The sequence below is a fragment of the Seriola lalandi genome, unplaced genomic scaffold (assembly GCF_002814215.2).
Source record: "Seriola lalandi dorsalis isolate HSWRI2012SDOR001 ecotype SW California unplaced genomic scaffold, Sedor1 jcf7180002054294, whole genome shotgun sequence".
Taxonomy (NCBI): Eukaryota; Metazoa; Chordata; class Actinopteri; order Carangiformes; family Carangidae; genus Seriola; species Seriola lalandi.
The window spans coordinates 782771-800883 of NW_019524847.1; the positions used below are offsets into that span (position 1 = coordinate 782771).

The 18113-nt window shown below is 36.7% G+C and overlaps 1 protein-coding gene across 1 annotated transcript; it reads left to right on the plus strand.

Annotated features, from left to right (window-relative positions):
- The first annotated feature begins 11552 nt into the window (after window positions 1–11552).
- On the plus strand, window positions 11553–17911 carry fam47e (family with sequence similarity 47 member E). Its single transcript, XM_023406079.2, has 5 exons — window positions 11553–12038; window positions 15865–16201; window positions 16369–16541; window positions 16681–16840; window positions 16962–17911. The coding sequence occupies exons 1-5, from the start codon at window positions 12004–12006 to the stop codon at window positions 17028–17030; spliced, it is 774 nt and encodes a 257-aa protein (XP_023261847.1). The 5' UTR covers window positions 11553–12003; the 3' UTR covers window positions 17031–17911.
- The last annotated feature ends 202 nt before the right edge of the window (window positions 17912–18113 follow it).

Sequence of the window (18113 nt, forward strand, 5' to 3'; positions counted from 1 at the left end):
AACTCGGTCAGGCGTATACCTCTTTTGGACTGCATGGGCGGTGGGCGTGTGTAGGAATAAAGAAAAAAAAAAAGAAAAAATCAGTGATGGTGCTTTCCTCACACGGCTGATGTCACCGTTTCTAACAACAATATAATAATATGCAACAGAAACAAAAAGCAGAAGTATCTTTCTTATTTATTCCTCTTTTATGTGCGACTTTATGCACAATTTGTTTGGCTTTTGGTGTCGTTTAATAACTTTTTGCACCGATGCTTCCCTGGTGTGATGATAGTTTAGGTTTCTGGCATGTAGGAGCTTGCAATACAACATGTTAAAATCATCAGGATTATTGCATGAATTAGGAGCATCGTGCTCATCCACACATGGATGCTCGGTGGCAGCATCCACCGGGCGACTTTTTAAATGATCTTACCAGTTGTGTTTTGATGCACACGATGAGGGAAATGGTTCAAAATTTCACTTAAAACTTGGACATCTTATCATTTGCCTCGTTCACATAGACAATGAGCAGACGGCGGAAAACCGTTACCTTTTATAAAGACTCCGCTATCTCACCTCATCCCGGCTCCTTTAATAAACTCAGCGTGGACGTGAAAAAATGAGCCATTCAAACAACCAACGATCGGTGACGTAGGCTCTTTGTCCGACCAGCAGCCGCTCTGGTTGGCTAACGTCCTCCCGGACCACCGCTCAGGACCACGCCCTCTACGCGCTGATTGGTGCGACGCTGGTGAGTGCGATACTGAATTTGATCGACTGATTTCAGGGCGGGGCTTATTTAAAGGGGGAACCGGCCGGTGGTGAGGTTCCGCACACAGACTGGACGTCAACCTGCTGCTGTGGAGCCCACTTTAACCACATATGACTTCTCTGTGGAACCAGAGAAAAATGTGGATGATTTATAGGCAGCATTATGGCCACCATGAGGCAAACGACCACTAAATATTGACAAACATGAATCATATGTGATTGAGAACAAGAGCATCTGAAGGGTCCCACCATTAAGACAAAAATGTCACTGTTTGCAGTCAACAGTGTTGTTGACAGCAAACCCTGAGATAGGGTGTTGAACTTAACAGACCTACTCAAAAACATGTAACGTTTACATTTGCAGAGCAGGAATTACACAAAAATGTGTTATTTCAGCCAGAAAAAGCTATGAAAGGTTTGGACAACCCAGGTCAAATCACATATTTTGTAAAGTAAATACAACCCCTGCAGAAAACAGATTTTAAAAAATCTTTGTTCAAATGTTTTTTTAAAGAATTAACTGGCAATGCTTAAAAAATGTGAAAGTTGTGTTGTATGTATCTCTAGAATCTAGATCTCTAGATGAAAAAAATATTCAGTCTGCTAAATGATATTATATATTTTGAACTGTTTTCCCAAGTTATGCATCTGTTTTTAAATCATAAAACAAGATGGCAGCCCTCTGGGAAGACCTGGGTAGAGAACCGCTAGCAGGGAGATACAGAACAGGGGTAAGTGTTTTTAAATGACCTTATATATATATATATTGGCAGTAGATGGTGTAAATTCTCAGTGTGACATGCAGAGGGAAAATCAGCAATGACATTTACTTTGCAGATATACTACAAAAAATCCATATGTTTCAGCACAGCAAACACAGATATGTGCTATGCTTTGCTTGCCTGCTCGTTGGTCACTTTTCTCCAAGCTTTCGTGCAATGAACATTGATTTTTGTTCAAAGTAAATTCTTTCACTATGATTCAGTCCTAGCAGCAATAGGAACACTAGTATAGGGATACAGTGTATGCAATGCAAATTCAGACTTCTTTAAATGGGAAAAATGTAAATATGGTAGCATCATTTTGATGTTGCACCAATGGGCTTGCAGCTGTTGAAGCCACTTTGGAAAAGCACAGGCCCTGAAGACTGGAAAATTAACTTGAACTGGAAATGCATGCTGAAGTTGTAGATGTTTCACACCTATAAATACCATCAGTTCTTCACTACATCAGTGTGTTACCAGAATTTGGTCGAAATGTGACAAAGAAATAAAGTAAGAAAAGGTCAAAGGTGGCATTTCTTTGGATTTTTTGGTTTCCTTTTGGATTCTGTGGCACTCGAAGCATCTAACCGGTGTAAGGCTGAAACAGGACACCACCGTCCTTATTTACAGACAACACCAGCTGCTTATCTTAAGAGCAGGCTTTTACCCAGAATTCTAGTGGACGAGACGCCATTTCAGATTCCAGGTTACCTAATGAGATGAGAAGGCTGGCTAAATCTGTCTGCACTCGCCAGCTCAACCAGTCATTCACGGATTCAAACAATTGGTTGCCGCTCTTTTTCTGCAATGAATCTGAATCAATCTTGGTAAAGCTATCGTGTCTCATGAGTGAACTGTCTCCCTCTGACTGGGGTTTGTTTGAGGTTTGGTTGATGTCTAATAAGTTTCATCCTGCTATAAAATGGTGTACAAGCAGGATGACTGAGAGGTGAGCACGGCCATTCAGTCACCTCTTTCATAATCCATTCCTAAATAAAGTAGGACAAAAGGCTACCATTTTTCGTCTGGAAGTGATATACATCATGTTGTTTGATGTCGCTTAGTGGAAGGAACTAACTGGGCTGGACTCTTAACATTAATGTAATTGAGTGTTACCTCATTGTACTAAGCCTTATAGCAATCCCAGAGGATGGGGGCTGCAGGAGGGGGGCGGCATCTGTTCAAACAAGGGAAGTAAAAAATGCTAAAGAAAATCATCAGGGGGGAAGGATAACAGTCAAGTAATGCAGCAACATTGTTTCTGCCAAAAGAAAGGGTGGGAGGGTGAAGAGGGGTAAAACAGTTCAACCTTTGTAATGGTTTCTTTTTATGTTTGGTCAGCAGAGCGACACTGATTTTTTTTTTTTTGTTGGAAGCTGAAGACACCCAGCTTTTGGAGGCCTACACAAAGCTGACTAGAGATAATTCTAAAAAAAAAGTGAATATCTCTATGTATAGCATCATAAAAGGGATTCACATTTAGAATAAGGCAGCCATTCATACAAACCACAACAAGAAGACTGTTATCCAGAGGTAAATCATTTTTGGACAAGTTCTTCAAACTAGTGTCTGTTGTCCCCACAAGTCGTTCATTGTGTTCTGACACATTTTGTCCCCCACCAAAAAAACTGCCCCAATGGCTTTTGGTTTGCACTTTGAAGACGCGGCTAAAGTGCAAATCTGCACAAACAGCAGGCACATTTATTTGGACACAAATGCGCATTCAAGAGTTCGGAAAAGAAAGTATTCTCTGAATGTTTCATACATTCTGCACAGTCAGCTTTTCAGAGTCATTCGTGATAAATGTGCAAAATGGGTTATGTGCTAACTCATGTGAGCTTCACTTCACATCGAGTTTAGGAGGAATTCGAGGTCATCATTCTCTCAGACTCAATAATTATAATAAGAGTTCAACTGAAAGTCAGTAATTCACTAGCTCCAGTTCTTTTTTGACATTGTTGTTTTACTGTTGGTATTATCATAAATGAACAGTTAATCCTGTTTGAGGTTTGACAGGTGGATTCGCTGTGTCAACTTTGCAGAGGCCAAATGTAAACACCCTTTACCTGCTAAGATATCATATTACAGATATCAGACAAACACTGTATGCACAATGATTCATGTCTTTCAGACTCTCCTTCAAATGATAGTTTATCACATTGTATTCATCTGCAGCACTGTACAAACAATACTGTCAACACCCTAACTCTCAAAGCTATCTGAGGTTATATCTTTGTGTTTCGAGCGCCATGAGGATAAACAGGTGTGTGTGAATGAAGACAATTACTAATAAGAGGACTAAGAGTCTACAGTTAGCAGCTCTGTGAGGTTGTACTAATGCACAGCAATGTCTTGATCTGAATGCTAACATCAGCATGCTAACATGCTCACAGTGACAATGCTAACATGCTGATGTTTAGCAGGTATAATGTTTACAATATTTGCCATCTAAGTGTAGCGTGTTAGCATGCTAATTAGCACTTAACACAAAGTGCAATTGAGGCTGATGATTAATCATTAGTTTTGTAGGTATAAAACAATAAACCAAAGTGTTGTATAAACTGGGAATGTGACCGGATGATGGCGCTAGATAAAAAGTTAGAAAGTTATTAAAATTCACCCTGAGGGAGCTTGAATTTAATAGGAATCCACCCAACAATTAAAGCAAAGTAAAATATTTCAGTCTGGACCACAGTAGTGAACAAACTGACCATCATTGCTATCCATAGTCCACACTGCTAGCAGGGTTAAAAAAAGAAAAGAAAAAAGAGGCTTATTTAAGTTTAAGGCAAACACAAACCTTGGCTGTGGGTTTAGAAACTTTCATAGCAATTTTGTTTAAAACTTTAAAATTACATAATTCTTGAAAGTTTCATTTTGACCTTGAAAACACTAGTTTTCCAGAAAAGAAATCTTTGCTCAAGGTCCACTTACTTGCTTTTTCTGTGTTTTTAATCACATCTTTACATGACATAGAAACCACAAAAAAGCTGGTAAGTGGACTTAGAGTTAAGACTTTTTGGTAAAGTCTAAAATGATCCTTATTCTTAGTTCTGAATAGAAGACATTCTGAATATAATGGTATAGCACAACCAAAGTAATATGTGAAAACTTAGCAGTTTACATTACAACACCATGATGTGTATCAGTTTTGTATCTTGCAGTTTTAACTTTTGTTTTTTTATGCTTGGGAAAATTATACCAAGTCTGCCACAAACCTTTCAACCCTGTGTTTAAACCAGACAATTTCAAAAATGAATGGTAATCCAGCACAAATGAAAGCAGATTTTCTTAAACATAAAAATTAGGAGCATTATTTTTACTTTTCAGCAACAATCTATCTGTAAGATGAAAAAACAATGTGAAAATCAACCATGTGATACACCAGTCACATTCCATCATCTGTCCTCCCTATCTCCAGCTCCCTCCTTATATCAACACAACAGGAACAACATTAAGGCTTTCTGTAAATACTGCTCGACATGGTGAGCGGTGTCCTCCACCCCACAGGGCTGCACGACAGTGGAGCCTGGTACTGGACATTGAGTCACGGTGCTTTCGAGGCTGAGACAGTCTTTGTAAGGCCACAGACTGATATACAGGCATAGCTGGGGGAGTGGAGACTTGTGAGGAATGGCAGACCTTTTCACTGGAGGTGATTAATGCAAACTGAGCCATTAAGTGCTATGGGAGGAGTACACTACAGTGAATTTATTTCTAGGTTAATTCATCCCTTGCTCTCCTGGGAGAGGATCATAGTGACCAAAAGAACTCGCTGTGTTGTAGCAGACAAAAGAAATGTTAGGTAATCTGAGAAATAAAATGTGGGGTAAGAGGGAAAGCTGAAAGATTGGATCCAGTGTCCTGTACGTAAACCATACAAAGTAGCTAAATACATCTACTCAAGTACTGTATATAAGTTCAATTTTGAGGTCTGTGCACCTAACTTCAATTTTCAGCACTTTATACCTGACTCTACCACGTGTTAAAGTGAGATATTGTACTTTTTACTATTAATTAGTGCCACAAACTGTTTAACGCGCCCACGTAATAGTTGTGCATGGAATTGTGCATTAATTAGTATTTTCTTTTGATGATTTTCTAGAAATTAGTGTCAAATTTGATCTACATATTGATGGAAACTTCTGAATGCAGCAATTTTACTTGTATTGGAGTATTTTACAATGTTGTATTGGTACTTTTACTTCCATCACTGGCTGCAACATTGTTAAGTAATGAAAATTGAAAAATCAAAAGGTGCCATAAGACAAAAAGCTGAGAGGTTCGATCCAATGTCCTTTACACTAAAGAAAAAATGAGGGTGTTTCTTTGTCATTGTATGTCTTGTATATGTTTTCTCATGGTCAGACTTTCTAGTTTATTTAACCAACAGTGGTTAAGTGATGGACTGACCATAGAACTCCTTTGTCCACCTAGGTGTGGTTCATTTCCCACCATTCATCTAATGTGTTTTGTAACAGGAGACTTCGACTCATTGTTCCCGCATAGAGCAACAAAGTGTTAATTTAAGAATTCAAGGAGGCAGGGCTGTCACACCACATTACAACAAAAAAATGAACTTGATGATCTCCATAACAACATATCTTGAAGACATGACAACTGTTTACTGTGATTTCAATTTTCCACAGTGACCTTGCTTAGCCCTGCCGTCCCCAGACTTGAGAAGAGAGTTATGCAACAATGTATGCATTGTGCATTAGCCATAGTCTGACGAAGCCAGCCCACAATTTTAGTCACTCATTAAGTTGCAACGGGAAAACTAAAGTTGCAAGATTTACTCATCACAGTAAATGACAATACAAAAAGTCATTTAGTAGTACTAAGAGATGACTAACAAAGTAAGAAATTATTTTATCCCATGCAGGTAAAATGAACAAGTAGCCATGCCTGGAAATGCCTCAAGAACAGTTGGGATATTATCTGGCTGCAGTTTATTAATTTATTATTGCTGAAATTGTTGGTTGATTAGTTAGTCATTCGACTGACAGATAATTAAATGCCAACAATTTAATGACTGATTCATTATTTGAGGCATTTATCAAGCAATATATGATGTGTTTCACCTGTAGCGTCTTCGGGTTCACTAAGAACTGCAAGAGCATGGTGTAATAAACACATAAACATGGGTTATAATGAATAAAGGTGAATAAAGGTAACTTCAACAAAAGTTGACTGGACCTTGATCGTAAGACAGTGAGGGAAAACCTCTTGTGCTAGCCTACAACTGTATTGCATCTTGTGCAGATAGTGTGTTGGAAGAATTGCACATCCCCTCTGGTGTATTGTTTTCTACAATTGCTCAACATCCTAGAAGCCGTCAAAGACAGTTAAAAATGGCAGTAAAAAGCTTCTCACTGCGAAACCAGCATGCTGCCAAACCCTCTGATTTCACCATAAACAAAAACATTTCCTGTGTATCACACCAGTTTCCCCCAATTGTACTTATTCTGTTGATTAGAAATAGAAAGTCTCTGGAGGAAAATAAATCCTGTCCCGTTGCTTTGTTTTTTCATTTATTTTATTTTGCATGTGTGGAGTAAATATACAAATACAAGAATGCAAATCATCAAGTAAATAATCAAAAGTGGCCTCCCTTTACTGTTCCTCATTCCTTTCTTGATGAGATAAATCAAGTGCTGAAATGATGATCTGAATTATTACAATGAGTATCATTTAGGATTTGTTCATGGATCAAAGTGGAATTAGTTTTCAAATTTTATCATTTCACTACTTTTGCCCTGATCACATTAGGCATATCAGCAAACACAGTGTCTTGACGTTTGCATATGTAAACTGTAAAGTAGATATGGTTGTCCTAATATTTACTCTCAGATTTTTTTCTCCAAAGGGGCAGAGCTTTCCCAGGTCAGGCCATCTTTGAGCAACCATTTAGAGAGCTGTTTGTAGACAATGACAAATTATAGAGGTGTCGTGTTTCAGTATTTATGCCAGGATGCATGAGAAGGAAATCCTTTTGAAGAGGAAAGAGGCATAAAGTATCTATGCCTAAAACTTACAGTACACAACGTTTCAGGCATTTCCTCATTAGAATCTAACAGTAAACCCCCCTCCCAAGTAAGTATCCTTGTCCTTTCCTTGTGCACATGGACACATTTGGGGGAGTGATCATATAACAATACAATATTAAAAGTCAATTTAACCTGCCAGGATTAAATCCTCCTTCCAGTGCCAAATTCAACAATATAATCATGCTATTTTCAACAACAATTATTTGTTGGCATTACTAAACATAGGAAACACCAAGCAAGAGGGAGCAGGAGAGAAGCCCGCAGTAATTGAGACAACAGGCTTACTGCCACATGTCTGCACTGCAAGAAAAGCCCTGTTAAAAATAAAGGGTGTCTGTCGACTGAAACACTAGAGGGCTTTAAATATGACAAGGAGTGTTGAATTTGTTTTAACATGTATTGCAGTACAAATGGGAGCACTTCAAAATGATATTATTATTATTATATTAAAATACTGGCATGACCAATTATACATATCAAACAGAGGGAATTACAAATAAATAAAGGCCTGTTACCTTCTGCAGTTGAGGTCAATAAAGGCAACGGTCACTATTTGAGGAGATGTGTATAGTTGAAAACAGTTGTGGATCCGCTGTAAACGCCTTGTGATCATATAATAGAAACTGTTTTCGCCAAATTATTTTGAAAGAGCAACAGCCAATGGGAAAAGTCCGACACTCGGTGTAACTGCATCACTCAGTCAGTCATGGACATTCACAGATGTAGTGCTACAGCCAAAAATAAAACAGTATGAAGCTCCTTGTGAGCATGCAGGCCAAATAAAAAACTGCATCTAAAAATATAAACTTTTCAGGAGCTAAAAGCAGCCTTCATTATGGCTTGATCACCGTGTGTTTGAGTTTATCCAGGCAGTGTCAAATTGCTTTCATTGGCCAAAGGATGGCAGAATTTCCCCATTCCCCATTCATGTAGCCCCTTATAATGTGAGGTAAAAACATGAAAATAATCTGTATTAAGAGTTATACATTTTCTCATGACAATTGTTCTTAGAGAATTTGCTTTGCTGGTAAAAAAAAAAGAAAAAAAAAGAGCATATTTTAAGTACTCAGATGGGAAAAGCAGACCAAAGCTGGTTGTTTTGTGGTGAGGAAATACATAAACTGAAAGGTCAAAATATCAACAAATACAGTTAATCTCAATATGGGTGTTAGTTTTGATGCATGTTGGTTTTAAAAACAGATGACTCATCAGTACACCAGCAAGAAGGAAGGCCCTTGTAGGTCACTGTATGTCACCCAGTCTGACTGAGGCATGTAGGAGAAAGCTATGAAAGTGCTGTGTTGGTAGGAACAGAGTCACATGAGTGAAACTCCATCTATAATTTAACGTTGGAAATTAGTCAGAGAAATCACGCCATACTGACGTAGCATGGTCATCGCTACATTATCCATTCACAGATTTGTGTTGCTGTCATATGTTGTCGCCTCAGAGCAGTCGAGCAGCACGAGGAATCTATAGGCAAGAGGAAGAGGCTCGGGATGACTGGCTTGATAAACAAATCCATTCACAGTCTTGATAAGCTCCAGCATAGATCTTACTGGAGGCTGTAGTTCTTGGCATGGAAATACCAGAACCGTTTTTTTTAAAATGCTGTTTTAATTGTTACTTTGTGACCAACTACAAAAGATAAAGAATAAAATACTGATACTGTTGTTTGCCCTTTCCATCAGCTGATGGTTTTCTTTTCCAAAGCATAAAAACATGGTTCTTACTTGAAGTAATTAGAAAGTATATTTGCTTTATGAACTGCTATTAGATGTTAAAACATTGAGCATGTTTTATTTATGGTAACAGTAAAGTAAATTTTATTTTATATTTCAAGTAAAGACAAGTTGAGAAAACCAGTTGAAAGTGCTGATGTCTAATTTATAGTATGTCTATAGAGCATCATTTTTGCATTATTAATATTTTACTTACAATGATATATATATATATATATATAAAAGTGCACAAAATAATTTACATTTAAATAGACTGCATTATTATAGTTTTATTTCATACATGTTTATGCTGTATTTGTGTGTATAAATATAGATATAGAGATATTTTTAATATTCTTTACAACCTTCAACTGTTCTATAACAATATTTTTAGTGTTTTCCCTACAGTTAGAGATCTTAACGGGTTTATACTTTGTTTAAATGACAAGTCAGACTTATAGCTCAGCTGTTCTGACAAAAGGATACCATGTATGACAGTGTAAATGGTGCTAAACCAAGACAAAGATTATTGCATTCAAAGCAAAAAAGTACCCAAAATTAACTCCAGAGGGTAAACTGCTCCATCAACAACATGATCTTATAGGCTAATTATGCAAAAACAATGAGTAAACACTGAATTGAAGGTGTCTATTATGGTTGCAAATCTCTGTGTATTCAAATGTCACCGTTTTGTGGCTGCATTCAAGTTGGGGCTGTTTCACTGGCAAACAAACCGAAACAGCGCATTAGACAGTTCACTGACCGCATTGAAACTGTTTACTAAGTTAGTTTGCTGCTATAAATAGGGATCATCAGTGTTGAAAGAGGGGAAACACTAGTCTCTCTGTCCCAGCAGTGTTTTCCCTGTTGTTTGAACAGCAGGAGAGTCTGGGGACCTGAACTCAGGCTAATTAGCTAATTCATCAACCCCAAAGGGAACGACATGTGATTAAGGCCAGTCAACAATCACTTTCCTATGCAATGTTGTCATGAATTAATCTGTAAATTTAAATTAAATTATAACTGTAAACTATAGGGAACTACTGATTAGGTCAGAAGTTAATACCAGCTCTGACAATAGTTTAGCCTGGGTAATTAATAGTACCTTAATCTGTGGTGGAATATAACCAATTACCTACATTTACCCAAGTCTTCTACCGATAACTATAAATATGTGGTACTTGTATTGATGATGATGATGATGATAAGATTATTTATTATTCTTTGTAATTGGTTAAAGTACACAAAAGTAAGGTGAGGCAGTCAAAACTCACTCCACCTCAAGCAGCTACAACATTGAAATGCTGCTTACACAGAAAATAATGTGCATTTATTAATTTAACACTTATTTTTCTGCATAATGAGTAGGTTCGATACTTCAGGTTCATTTGGCTGATAATACATGTGCACTTTTATTTAAGTAACATTTTGAGAGTGAAACCTTCACTCTTTTATACTGAAATATATTTATTTAAATTGCCTATATAAACTAATCTGACAAATTATCTAAAAAGGAGAGCCCTCTAGCGCTCAAACATTTGCACAATAGACTCCACACAGGGGGAATTTGACTCATCTTTATAACCATACCGTGCACTTGTACTGTAAGACAGGAGAAAAAGGCAAACAATCTCTACTATTATGTGTGAGTGTTCTTAGTAACGGCCCCTCAAACAACACAACACCTGTTACCACATTAAACACTCTATAAATGGACCTTGAATGTGGTACTATTATCTACACTCCATATAAAGTTCACGCATATCCAACATAGCAGCATAACATTAGCGTAAAATGAAACGTCTATTTTAGGTTAATGTGTGCTGTGATGTTGCTGCACCAGTACTGGCCAATGACCCAGATGCTTTAGTTAAGTAGAAATACCAATAGGCCTACTGCAATGGAAAAATACATTACAATACCCTTAAGTAAAAGTAGTATTATCGGCAATACTTGTCTCCTGTGACTGACATATTATGATAGATCATATTATCATTATGATATTGTTAATACTGATGCATCAGTATGTAAGCAGCATTTTACTGTAGAAGCTGCCTGAGGTGGAGCTAGTTTTGAATTGCTTTATTTAGCTTGTTAAGTATAGTGGTTTCCAGTTTCCAACCTAGGAGTCAGGCCCCTTCAAATGGCCACCAGATAAATCTCAAGGGTTGTGAGATTATTAGAAGGAAAGGACAGAAGAAGTTCTGATACACAGATCTGTTTTCAGTATGAATTTTTCTCTTATCTTTGATTTTAAGTGACATATTGGCTTGTTTTAACACTTACCGAGTGGGAATCCGGCCAAAACACGGTGACCACAACTGTACACTGGTTTAAGTGTAAAACGTAAATAATCAAGTTAACTACAAGTCATGGTTTTATAATTATAGGCTATATCCATCGCTGACACTGATAGCCAATTTAAAGATAGTGTTTACGTTCAATTAATGTAAAACGGCCGTTTAACGTCCTCTCGTTCCTCATGTAATGCCTGCTGTCTACTGTACCTACTTACCTCTCTACTGTCTCTGCTACGACCCATTATTTTACGTTGCCATGGTTACCAGGCAACAAACTACGCTTGGCATGTCGTGTGCCGGATTTTTTTTTCTTTCTTTCTTCTTTAACGTTGTGAATGTAAAAGACAGGGACCGTTTGTTTTCTGTAACGTTGTACAAAACTGAGCATGTTAGTGAATAATACTGATAAGGAACCATGGAGACAAAGAACACGCAGCCAACTTTCCCTTGGTAAGTAACGGTTAACGTCGTTCATTTGGGGCTAATTGTTAGAGGACACATTAACAGTCGTCTCTCTAACGAAATAATACAACGTTGTCTCTTTGTAATGAACGCAAAACACTAGTGGGAGTATTTAGTAGTATTTAGATTAACTAAAAGTAGAAATACTACAATGTAAACCTATTCCATTACAAGTAAAATTCTTCTATTCAATGTTTTGTGTGAAGTGTAAGAGTTATCAGCAAAGCCTACTGTGAATACTCAAAGTGAGCCTAGGCCTACTCATTATGCAGAAAGTCCTCATTCAGACTACTTTATTATTAGTGGAAAGTAATGAAGTACATTTACTCCTGCTCTGTACTGAAGTACAATTTTGAGGTATTTGCTTAGTATTCTTGAGTATTTCAACTTATGCTACTTGATACTTGTACTTTACATTACATAGGGAAATCTTGCATTGTTTCTCCAATAAATTTGTTATAGTTATAGTTATAGTTACTTTAGACATTAAGATAGCAGTTCATATATGATAAAAAATATTATAAATATGATGCACTAATATAGAAGTGTCAAACTCTACATATACTGGCTGAAATGAGCTCCACCTCAACCAGCTGTAACATTAAAATACTGCTGGAGTGTTAATACATAAGTAATAGTATTCCAACAATAGCCTATAAATAATGATTAAACGATTAAATACTTTTTTTACTTTTAAAATCTTTAAAGTTGGACTTTTACTCGCTACAGGGGATTTTTACATGATACAAATACTTTTTACCACCATTGGTTGTATTATTAACAATGTCTTAATGCAAGCATTCATTTTGGGTAGTTTTATTTAAAAAATTATTTATAATTTTGCATCTTATTATATAAACTGATTATATATGTAAGTAATAGCTGAATCTATCACCCATCTGTCAGATGAATGATGTGGAGTAAAAACTACACTCAAACTACAAAACTACACAGAGCAGAAGTATAACGTTACATTAATACACATTCAAGGAAAGTACATGTACCTCAAAATTGCATTTTAGTAAAGTAATGATGAGTTATTGTGCTTAGTTACTCCCACAACACTGCCTGGCATACCAGCTGTAATAAAGACACTAAAATATCTTGGTCTTTCACTTTAGCACTTACAGTATTTATATATGAAAATTTTATGGATTATATCTTTCAACCTGTATAGTTATTGTGTGTGACTGCTGACCTGAACTGAACCGGTCTAAGGGTCGAGAAACGGAGGCAGGAAATGGAGAGGCAAGCATGTTACAGTATATAGCTGTAGTAGTCATGTACAGACTGCTATTTGGTCACTGAGCTGCTTCATTTAGACCTACATTATGTGTGTGTTGAGAAGAGGGGATGAAACTGGACCCTCGTCTACTTTGGATAAAGATTCAAAGACCTCTAATGAGAGCCAAATTTGTCGGTCTGTTGCTGAGCAAACAGTAACAAAATTATCTCCTCAGACAACGACAAAATAAAAGCTAAATTTTAGATTAAGCCATAGGGATGCAATTAATGATTATTTTAATAATTTATTAGTCTGGTCATTATTTTTTGGATTAATTGATGTAGTATGTGAAATCTTGTGTGACATTTTCAAATGTCTTGTTTTGTTCGACCAAAAACCCCAAAATATTTATTATATTGATATACTGTATAACCCCAAAAAAGTAGCAAATAATTTAAAATCAGGGAATATTTTTGGCATCATTTCATTGTTTTTGTTTGAAAAATGATTAATCAATTTCTAAAATAGTTGCCGCTTATTTTTCTGTCAATCGACTAATCCGCTAATTGTTGCAGTTGTATAAAGCCACAAGCATTATCAAACAAAATTTAGATTACTGAAGTAGGATTGGTCAATATCGATAAAATCTTCTATCAGGGAATATGTAATTTTATATCATTATATTATTATCTGCTGTAAAAATCAATTGAGAGGTTTTTTGGATAAAAAAAAAAAGCTACTTCATCAAATTCATGCATAAAATAATTTAAATCTTAAAATCTGTTACACTCACTGCTGGTTAAGTCTTTGGACGAATGTTATTCAACCCTGTGAACTTTATTTCAAATTCAGGTGAGATCAAAAGACTTGAGGGAATCTGGGAATTGTTTGAGAAATGTTATCAAATGATTTGAAGAAACTGAGGGAAATTGAAGGGTGAGTTTATGGGGTCAATTCAATTCAATTTAAAATACTTTTTTGGCAATTTGAGGCAAGCCAGTCTGGAAACAACATTAGACAAGTAATTTATACACATAGAAATAAACATAAGACAATCTGAGAAAGAGTTGAGATTAATGGTAATGGCCATTCCATAACAGACCAACAACATCCACCACCATAAAGGCACATATTATGTAAAAAAAAAAATGATAATGATAATGCAAGTGCATTTATCAGTCCATACACAATGCGAACTGACCATTTCTATTACTTATGTGGCTGTTCACAAGTCCAATGGCATGGACGCAATCTAAAACACATTCCTGAGTGTATTAGCTTAAAGTATTCTTAGAGGACATGTGGGGTCGTTGATAATCTTATATGCCTTTTTGAGAACTTGTTCAGATGTTGGATCCAACATATAGACAGGAGAAACTCTCCCCACCAAAACAAAACTTGAAAATGGTTTGTGGCTTGTACAGTAGGTCTACAATTAATACTATTTTGTGAAGCTTATAAAGTTCAAACAATAGCAGCCTTTTATTGCCAGCTGTAACTTAATCAGGCAGAAACAGGTAAAAGGGAAGTGCAGAAGACTATTTTAGTTTCTCTTAGGAGGAAAGTGACACTTGACCTCACTTCAAACTTCACTTATTTACAGAATATGATATAACTTTGAACTACAGTGGGCTTCGCTTACCAAAACTTGGAAATGGATGGATGACAGTGTTCAAGAAGGAAAATGTTCTCATAAAGTCCAAACACAACTATTGGATACCAACAGAATAAACCCAATTAATAAGCAAGACACAAGAGAAGAGACGACAGATCAAAGTATTAGTATATAGTATTATCATTATTATCAGGTGCTCCACAGAGAATTTAACGTATCTTATCATCTTCTTTTCTACAGAGACATGACGCAGTGACTGATCTTTACGAAGTACAAGAGTGTCCAACTGGCAAAACATAAAGTCAGACATAAAGGCAACTCAGACAGCAGTGTGCATGGGGTGAAACCCAGGGTGCATTTCCTGCGCAAACATGAAAAAAGTACACTAAATGTCTGCGCACACTAAAATTGAAAGTGCTATTTTTCCACGTCAACATTTCAAAATCCACTTTGTGGATGAGGAGAAATAAAACCTTTTGCAACCAGATATACCAGAATGACAAAATGAAACCATTCATGTGATTCCTTCCTGTTTTCAAGTTTTGTCCTTTATATACATTTGTCAGTTTATGCACACACTATGAACACACACTGCTGAGATAGCTGACTCAATTTTTTAGTTGTTCTAATTGCAAGTTTTACATTATATCTGTACCTCAAGTTGAATTGTAATTGTTGAGGTATATTGTATATTGTGGAACACAGTCTTTGTGACTGATGGAGACACATGATTTTAATGGACACTATAACTGTGGCGCGCAGCAGCCACTACACAGTGACTTTATTACATTGTCTGCTATCCTGTGTCTGGTATAGTATTCCCGAGGCGAAGCTATAATGAATACATTCTACTGTTTGTTTATAAAGTGTCCTTGTTTATCATTATCCTTAACCTGTATTGTATCACAAAGTTCAAGTCATATTCAAACATGTGCTTTATATAGATTAGTAAAACTTTTTTTTTTAATCTGCAGGTACAAGGAGAGGTTGCAGACCAAGTATCTTAAAGCCCCAACAAACAAGATTTCCTCGGTCAGCAGTAGTTGGCGTTTTGTAAATGTGAACCTCGATGATTGCTCTTCAGTCTTATCTGAGGCCCGAAGAGGTGTCTCACCGGTTATTTTCCATAACCCTTCAAATCACAGTTCCACTCAAAAGCCTAGAAAGAGCATCCCTAAAGAGCATGCATGCTTCTCAAAGCAGATGATCCGAAAGCAGATTCGCAGAGAATATGTGGCCTCTGTGGAGGGAAACATCAAACAGCATCCTTTAGCTATGTACCCGCACTATAAGGATCACATGACCGCAGAGGTAAGTGGAGATGACAGCAGTCTGGACTACCAAGATCTTATGTGCTAGAAAAACGAGGCCTGTATTAAAAGTTGAGCGTAGACAGAGAGTGAATGAGGCCTGAACGAAGCATAATACATTTATTCCCTGTTAAAATATATTTACATGGCTTAATCTTTTCTTTCCAGTTATTTGATAAGGTGGTATCCATTTTGGACCCAGACATGTGCGTAAACAGCGCCTCTTCACTTCCTACGCCTACAACACACCATGCAGAGGAGGAAGAAGAAGAGGAACACTGTAAAGAGCCAAGTAAGGAGGACATAAGCAGAGCCAAACAAGGAAAATCTGCCAATAAAATGCAAGTATACTGAAAATTAGATTGGTAGTATTTATATAAACCACTTTGATCTATTACTCAATTAGATATACCTGAAAATAAACAAACGAATTCAGGATTCTGCTTGTAATATACACATCACTTCTAAATCATTTTACAGCAGCTCTGACGTCCAAAGTCCAAGTCCTGGAAACCCATATATACTACAAATGAATGGAAACGGTATCAAGAAAGGCCAGAAAGTCAAAGTGAATCAACTGAGCAACCATGAAGACATGAAAGTAGCCACCAAACTTTTCAGCAGATGGTTTGTTTCTCCGGTAAGAGCAAGTTTGAGACACTAGACTACATAGATGCTACAGTACTGTTTGTCCAACCTTAGACAAGAGCTAACATAATATCAAAATGATGATACAAGGGATTTATGTTTGACTCTTGCAGGATGAAGAGATCAACGTTCCTGAATCTCCCATACTTCAACACTCTTCATCAACCACCTTCCCCATTTAAGTGGAGAACGCCAACTGTTTCTGAGTTCAAGAATAAAACCTTGTCAAAGCCACATACAGGGAGGACAGTTACATTTCTAAAGCCTTTGAGCCAAATATAGTACAGAAAGAGTAAAGTTTACAAAATATTAAGCACACAAATAGAATTAAAATATCACTTTTGATGACTGCTGATGAGAAAAATCCAGAAACACGTACAGCAAAGAGCCTGGTAACTGAATCCGAAAACCTGGAAGAAAACTGGCACAGATGACTTCAAGACACAGGCAACATGTTCAAGGAGCTGGATTTTAAAATCAAAACAAGTGATAAGATGAGGACTACCACCTGCCACAAAAATCCATATCCCCTTCACTATCTATTAAAAATGGGGGACAGCTGGTTTGATGACAAGATGAGGAGGTACAACAAATGTACAGTATGTCACCGAAGCTGTCAGGAGTTATGTAATCCACAATGGACTAAGCATGACCAGGGAAAAAATGTGAGACTATATATTTAGAGGCAGTCAGCATGTGTGTTCAGAGCATTTGCATAAAGGAAATGATCTAAAAAAAGAAACAGAAAAACAGAAGAGAAAATAAAGAGATGTTAATCTAAAATACATCCCTTTTTTTCATTGTTCTATCTGAATCATTTCAATAAAAGAGGGGTGGGTCTTTCTGAGTGCATAAGGGAGACATTTAACTACTGTATCAGCAAAGGGGGCAGATATTACCCTGAACTGCATGTTGTATTAGCTCCAACTATTTGTCCTGTCTATTCTACTGTATATAACAGTAATTCCTAATACAGCTAGTCAAATAACATGACCTTGGCTCAGATAAGCAACAAAAAATGATGTATGGATTAACCAATTAAATAATAATTACTTAAAACTGACACTTCCTTTGTTGACCTTCCTTTATTCATTATGAGTTAATGAACTCATGACAGAGTTTGCTAAAAAATAAAAGGACTTAACACCCTCCTCCAGCACAATTCACTGTCAATACAAATACCATTTTTAGTTTATAGATAAAGTCTATAACTAACATCACTGCTTATAGCCGGCAAGAAAAAAAATGTTCCAGACCTTTGTAAA